The 7,382-nt window shown below is 56.9% G+C and overlaps 1 protein-coding gene across 1 annotated transcript; it reads left to right on the top strand.

Annotated features, from left to right (window-relative positions):
• Positions 1 to 346: 346 nt before the first annotated feature.
• On the top strand, positions 347 to 7,145 carry LOC133750454 (uncharacterized; the record flags this gene model as incomplete). The annotated part of the gene is given in 5 exon segments (XM_062180058.1): positions 347 to 571; positions 1,124 to 1,474; positions 1,653 to 1,746; positions 5,250 to 6,750; positions 6,752 to 7,145. Coding segments are annotated over 5 exon segments (2,565 nt in total), but the record flags the coding sequence as incomplete, so codon positions are not given.
• Between the last annotated feature and the right edge of the window lie 237 nt (positions 7,146 to 7,382).

Here is a 7,382-nt window from a genome sequence, read left to right on the forward strand (position 1 = left end):
GCCCCTCCTTCCTTCGGGGGCCTGGCTCCCTGCACCCCCCCCCAGGGATCCGCCCCTCTGGGCGCCTCCTCAGCTTCCTGGCCGGCTGTAGGTGTCCCGGCACGCAGTGGTCAGTGGCTGCGTCCATCCGGTGCTCCGGCCGCGCCGGGTGGGCTCTGTGCGTGGTGGCGGACGGTGAAAGTTCAGGGCCGCTGTCCCGAGGTGTCTGTGCGGCCGCGGGGGACCCTTGGACTCATCCTGGCCCCCAGTGTCCAGGACCCCAGGGTCCAGGCAGGCAGGAGGCACGAGCCTGGCGTCTCCCCCTACACGCGGGCTGAGTCCACAGCACCCAGGCCGGGCTTCCGGGATGCCAGGGGGCGGTGCCAGCGACGGCCCGAGGTCCAGGGGCCGGGCTGGGGTCTCTGTCACACCCAGTGACCCAGGACCCAGCACTGGCGGCTTAGCTCGGGCGCCTCCTGTGCCGCGCTCCGAGGCCAGGAATCCCCCACGTGCGGCTGGTATCCTGCAAGAGACAAGAGGGCAGTGCCGACAGCCCCTTCCTCCAGCCCCACCCCCGCACGCCCGTCAAGGCGTGGGGGGCAGGCCTCCAGCCTATCAACACACCTGCGTCCAGCACCCACCCCTTCACTGACCAGGTATCCTCCCATGAGTGTCAACCTGCCCATCAACCTGTCTATACACCTCTCTCTCCACCCCATCCTGCCCCCAGCCGCCCCCAACTGCCCCCAGCCGCCAGCTCACCAACACGTCTGTACCCATACAGCTGCTGTCCGCTTACCAACCATTCATCCACCACCCTTGCACTCTTGTCCCCTGCACACACAACCACCCACAGCCCTAAAAGCCATTCGTGTCCCCTCCCCAGTCAGCACACCTGCCATGCACCTGCTCACGCTCCCACCACCCCCAGAATACACCCTTTCTACACCCACACGCCACCCCTGATCCAGTGTTCTGTCCCCTACCGACAGCTCAGCCATCCAACAGCTGGCCACGTGGCCCCCCGCCGTGCACCTGCTCCCACCATCCACCCATCAGCTGCTGCTCTCACAGCCTGGGCAAGAGGGTGCGGCCAGGGAGACCCCCTTCCCCACTGTTCTCCCTCCTTTGTCCTGATTCTCAGAGGATCGAGCCCACCCCGCCCCCACCCTCCCTCAGTGCCAAAGCCGTTCCCGTCTCACCGTGGGACCTGCTGACAAGTCCTCGTACCTACTGTCGAAGCCTAAGCACCCCGCTCAAGTACTGCCTCCTACATGAAGCCTTCCCTGACTTCCTCTCCCTGGCGACCTGCAGGGATGCACCCACCAGGAGCAGCACCCTCCTCCAGCTTCATCCCCAGGAAAGCAGGGGCGGAGCCACCTTGCAAGCTGGGACTGTGGGGGTGGAGACCGAAAGAGGAAAACCCACAGAGGAGGAGAGGAAGGAGAAACCAGCAGTGGCCCACTGGGCTCCCTGCCTGCCCTACGCCTGTGAAGTAGGTTCTGCCCATTTCACAGATGAGGGGGCTGAGGCTCTGCAAGGAGGAGTCGCTGCCTCGGGACTCCCAGCAACGGAGGGGCTGCAGGGGGTTCACTTCTTCCCGAGGGCTCCCCAGGGTTTGGTTTTCCCGCTATGCTGTTCGTGGATGCCCCGACATACTTGTCACACTCTAGGGTCAGATGGGCTCAGCAGAAGGAAGGCACACGGGGGCGGAGCTTCCTAGTGCAGCCAAGCCCCTGCTTGCACAACTCAGAGTGTCCCGTCAAGGTGGGAGATTCTCTCTGGTGATAAGGCTGGGTGGGAAGAGGCAGAGAGTGAGACTCGAGGGGTTGTGTGGGTGTGTGGGTGGGTGTGGGCTGCCTCTCCCTTCTGTTTTTAATATTCCTTAATGCTAGTGTATTGCACATTTCACTGTATTTTTTAAGGGGAGGGAAACATTTTGCAAACATTCTGGAATCATTTGGCCTTAGGAAAAAAAAAAAAAAACACAACATTTGTTTTGGCCCAGCTACTGAAACAGTTGCAATCTTCTGAGATGCTTGCTGCCAAGATAAAGGTATTTGGGCTTTTAAGAATTTTTTAATCTGGAAGCAAATATTTGGTGCACACGAGGTTTGACTGTCTTTCTAATGGGTATCCAGAAGAGACTGGGGCTGCTTTACGGCTGCCAGGAGGCACACAGTGGAGGGCTTACTGGAATCCAGGGAAAGTGATAATGGATTTAAAAAAAAAAATGCAAAAACCTCTCTCTGTCGTTAGAATTGGGCTCTCTGCCCCCTGGACCTGGAAGCCACACCCCGAGGACTGGGCCTTCCCCACTTCCCTGGCCTCCCAGAAGGGGCTCAGGGCCCGGAGCCATTTACGGAGCGTGCGGGGAGGAGCCCCCAGCAGCCACTGCTTCGCCTCTCTCCCCATCTCCCTGTCCTGCACTTGCAAGCCAGCCACCAGCCAGGGGGAAAAAAAAGGCCCTGGGCTGTGGACTGGGGCATCGCAACTCAGAATGTCTCCCGGGCCCATGTGAGTCCTGGAGACAGTGAAGTGGGCAGAGGCAGCTGCGTGTTGCATGGAGATCGTCGGCTCAGAGCTTCCCGGAGGTTCAGAGGAGTCGAAAACGGGGATTACCAAATACAGCCTCCTGACCTGCGAATGGTGACTACTGCGGGTTTTTAGAAATAGGAGGGAGCCTCAGACAGTCCATGGGAAATGCAGAGAAAGGAGAACTGCGCATGGGCTTCGCACTCTGCACCAAAATAAACTTATCTTTTAAAAACATTTTTATTTCTTTATTTGAGAGTCAGGGAGGGAGGGAGGGAGGGAGGGAGGGAGAGAGAGAGAGAGAGAGAGAGAGAGAGAGAGAGAGAGAGGGAGAGAGAGAGAGAGACAACAGAGAAAGAAAGCCCTCATCCAATGCCTGCAATGGCCTGGGGTCTGAAGCTGGGATCTCAACCCTAAATTAAATTTTTCCACAAATCTGTTTATAATCATTTTTTTTTTGACAGGCAGAGTGGATTGTGAGAGAGAGAGAGAGAGACAGAAAAGTCTTCCTTTTTGCCATTGGTTCACCCTCCAATGGCCGCTGCGGCCAGTGCATCATGCTGATCCTAAGCCAGGAGCCAGGTGCTTCTCCTGATCTCCCATGCGGGTGCAGAGCCCAAGGACTTGGGCCATCCTCCACTGCCTTCCCGGGCCATAGCAGAGAGCTGGCCTGGAAGAGGGGCAACCGGGATAGAATCCGGCGCCCCGACCAGGACTAGAACCCGGTGTTCTGGCGCCGCAAGGCGGAGGATTAGCCTGTTGAGCCATGGCGCAGGCCTATAATCATTTTTTTAAATTTGAGTCAGAGAGACAGACAGACAGAGCCCTCCCATCTACCAGTTCACTCCCTAAATGTGCAGGAGCCCAGAGTTCGACCTCAGTCCCTCACAGGAGCGTCAGGGACCCAGGCACCTGAGCCCTCACCTGCTGCCCCAGGGTGTGCATCAGCAGGGAGCTGGAGGCGGGTGCGGAGCTGGGACTCGGGTGCTCTGATACCGATGTGCGTGTCCCAAGTGGCATCCTGACCTCCATGTCAGTGCCAGCCCCTTTCCAAAAATGTACTTTTTGAGGTGCCTTTGTATTTTACACAATCCATGGGTCAGGGAACACCTCCTGGGTCAGACAGCCCCAGGAGGCCGGTGGGTGACCCTTGTCTCCCACTGGGTCTTTGTTGCACGTGCTGGTCCCTTGCCAGGATTGTTCTTCCCACCTCTGCTGGCCGCTGGCCTCTGGACCCTCCCGTCTCCTCTCAGATACTTCCTCCTCTGGGAAGCCTTCCCCAGGGCTGTGGGCAGGGGCCGTGCTCCCCGCCTCTCCCTGTGCCTTTCAGGCTAACAAAAGTCGGGGTCCAGGCTCCACCACCTAGAAGTCACCTGTGTGACTTCTGAAAACAACCTCACTTCTCTGAGCCTGCAGATGGGTGTGAGACACCCTCCACTACCCAACCTCCAATGCCGGGTGGACGTGACGAGGACACATCGTGAGCTCCGGAGGGGGCTTGGGTTCAACGACCTCTTCACAGCTAGGGGAACGGAAACCCGTGGGTGGGAAGAGATTTGCTCAAGGTCCTGCTCGGTCGGCTGAGCTCCTGTGGAGCCTCCTGGGCTTGGAGAGCATCAGCCTTGCAAATGCGATTCCTCTTGAAGGACCCTTATGAGGGAGAGGGACAAGAAACTAGGCCTGGGCAAATATCAGGGGCTTCTTAAGAGGTTAGATGTTCCCCAGAGTCCAGCGGGCAGGACGTTCTCTGGGAAGGAAAAGTCAATCCCCTTCAGAGAACCTCTAGGCATGCTCAGAGCAGAGCTGCCACTCCCTTTCGGAGAGTCCCTCAGCACTCTCCTCAGCACTCTCCTCAGCACTCTCCTCAGCACTCTCCTCAGCATTCTCCTCAGCACTCTCCGGTATGCTAATTGTCCCTCCGAACCAGCCAATCCCGTGCCACCTCTGCATTCCATATGCTAATGGTCCCTCTGAACTGACCAATCCTATGCATGCGCATTAGGAATATGCTAATTCGTTGCCTATATAACCTGTGTGAAACTGCCGCTCAGGGCTCCTCACTGCCTGAGGTGGGGGCCCGTTTGCGCAAACGTTCAATAAAAACCTCGTGCTTTTTGCATCAACTGGTCTGGAATATGGATCTTTGGGCGTCCTCCCGAGCAAGTGGGCATCTCTGCAACTGAGAGGTCCAACATTTGGTGGCCCGTACGGGGATTTTAGGTCGCCCTCAGACCCATTCTCTGCGGACCAGTTGGAGGTATAATTAAGTGTTCTCTGTTTGTTGTTCTTCGTCTTCAGTATTCTGACTGGCCAGTACCTGACCTGACTCTGTAGGACCAGTGGGGGAGGCAGGCGTGCCCAGCAACCCCTGGTCCGTTCCCCGGAGGACGCTCCGGTCTGTGAGACCAGTAGGGGAAACCCTCGGTCCGTTCCCCCGGGTCACGCTCCCGGGGTGGTCTGGAGGTGGGTCGGAGACCAAGTCTCCCTCCTTCCCGGGGAGGGCTGGTCAGGCAGCCGCTCCCAAAAATAGCGCAATAGCGTTCGATTTGTCCTAGCCATGTGGTTTGTCTTGCTTACTGTATATGTCTGTGCATTGGCTGTTCTTTTTGTTTGGGCTGAAATCCTTGCACGCATGGGTCAACAAATAACCACCCCTTTAAGTCTCACTCTAGATCACTGGAAGGACGTTCGAGAACGCGCGCGCCACCTCTCAGTGGAGGTTAAAAGGAAACAATGGGAAAAATTCTGTTCCTCAGAGTGGCCGGCCTTCGAGGTCGGCTGGCCAAGGAACGGCACTTTTAACCTCGATATTATTTTACAGATTAAGGCGCGAGTCTTTCAGCCAGGATCCGATGGACACCCTGATCAGGTGCCCTACATTACCACGTGGGAGGATCTTTCACGTAACCCCCCTCCCTGGATAGAACCCTTCTCCTTCCCGACGGAGCCCATACGGACCCCGATACCCCCTCCTCCTATCCCGGTTGTGCCAACCTCCTCCCTATACCCTCTGAAGGAGATTCGAGATCCAAAACCTGACAAGCCACCGGTTCTTCCGGCTGATCAGGACTTTCTGCTCTTTGACTCTCCCCCACCCTATCTTCCCAGCCAGCCTGCTCCCCCGCAGGAACCCCCACAACAACCAGAGTGGGATGTGCAACCTTCTGCACCATCCCCTGATTCCACGAGGGCAGGGGAAGAAGTCTCAGCGCCTTCCCCGCCCTCCAGCCGCCTGCGCCTCCGTCGGGGGCAGGCAGGGGGCTCGGGAAGCGTCTGGACTTCTCAGGCTTTTCCTCTTCGCTCGGTGGCTGGCCAGATGCAGTACTGGCCATTTTCTGCTTCCGATCTTTACAATTGGAAAACCCATAACCCCTCTTTCTCTCAGGACCCTCAGGCTCTGATTGGGCTGATCGAGTCAATTTTATTGACTCATCAGCCCACCTGGGATGATTGTAGGCAGCTTCTGCAGACCCTCCTCACTACTGAGGAAAAGCAGCGTGTCTACCTTGAGGCACGGAAAAACGTCCCTGGAGCAGATGGCCGACCGACCCTACTGCCAAACGAAATCGAGGAGGCGTTTCCCTCAACCCGTCCTGATTGGGACTACACCACCGTTGCTGGTAGGGAGCGACTTCGTCTTTACCGCCAGATTCTCCTTGCGGGTCTCAGAGGGGCTGGAAAGCGCCCCACCAATTTGGCCAAGGTACGTGCAGTAGTGCAGGGGGCTGAGGAAACGCCGGCAGGCTTCCTAGAAAGATTAATGGAAGCCTACCGTATGTACACCCCGTTTGACCCCCTGGCAGAGGACCGGCAGGGAGATGTAATCATGTCCTTTATAGGACAGTCAGCGCCGGACATCCGCAATAAATTGCAGCGGCTAGAGGGGCTTCAGGGGTATACTATACAAGATTTAATGAAGGAGGCAGAAAAGATTTACAACAAAAGGGAGACCCGAGAGGAGAAGGAGGAAAGGATCCGCAAGGAGCAGGAGGAAAGGGAAGACAAAAGAGACAAAAGACGTAATCGAGAGCTTAGTAGAATTTTGGCCACCGTAGTGCAGGATACAGAAAGGAGTAGACCAGGACAGAATAGGGACTTGGGAGACAAACGAAAGCCTCGGGTGGAAAGAGATCAATGTGCCTATTGTAAAGAAAGAGGACACTGGGTCAAAGACTGCCCGAAGAAAACACAGGGACCAAAGAAGAGACCAGTTCCAATCCTGTCCCTGGAAGAAGACGACTAGGTGAGTCAGGGCCAGGAGCCCCCCCCCTGAGCCCAGGATAACCCTTGAAGTGGGGGGCAGACCGGTAACCTTCCTGATTGACACGGGAGCCCAGCACTCGGTACTGACTTCAGAAAAAGGGCCTTTAAGCTCCAAGACTTCCTGGGTTCAGGGGGCAACTGGAGGGAAGTTATATCGCTGGACAACCAATCGAGAGGTCCAGTTAAGTACAGGACTTGTGACACACTCGTTCTTACTAGTGCCAGACTGCCCCTACCCCCTCCTGGGCAGGGACCTACTCTCGAAGGTAGGAGCCCAAATTCACTTCCATGAGAAAGGAGCTACCATCACAGACTCAGGAGGGCGGCCCCTCCAGGTATTAACACTACGCTTGGAGGACGAACACCGATTATTCGAGAGGCCCTCGTCCACCATGGCTCCCCTGGACCCCAAGTGGCTCACAGATTTTCCTCAGGCCTGGGCAGAGACTGCGGGAATAGGGCTGGCCGTCAACCGGCCTCCCTTGATCATAGATCTGAAGCCCACGGCCATTCCCGTGTCAGTTCGTCAATATCCGATGGGCAAGGAAGCTAAGGAAGGTATCCGCCCACATATCCAGAGACTGTTACACCTAGGCATTTTAAAA

Source organism: Lepus europaeus, chromosome 21, assembly GCF_033115175.1.
Source record: "Lepus europaeus isolate LE1 chromosome 21, mLepTim1.pri, whole genome shotgun sequence".
Taxonomy (NCBI): Eukaryota; Metazoa; Chordata; class Mammalia; order Lagomorpha; family Leporidae; genus Lepus; species Lepus europaeus.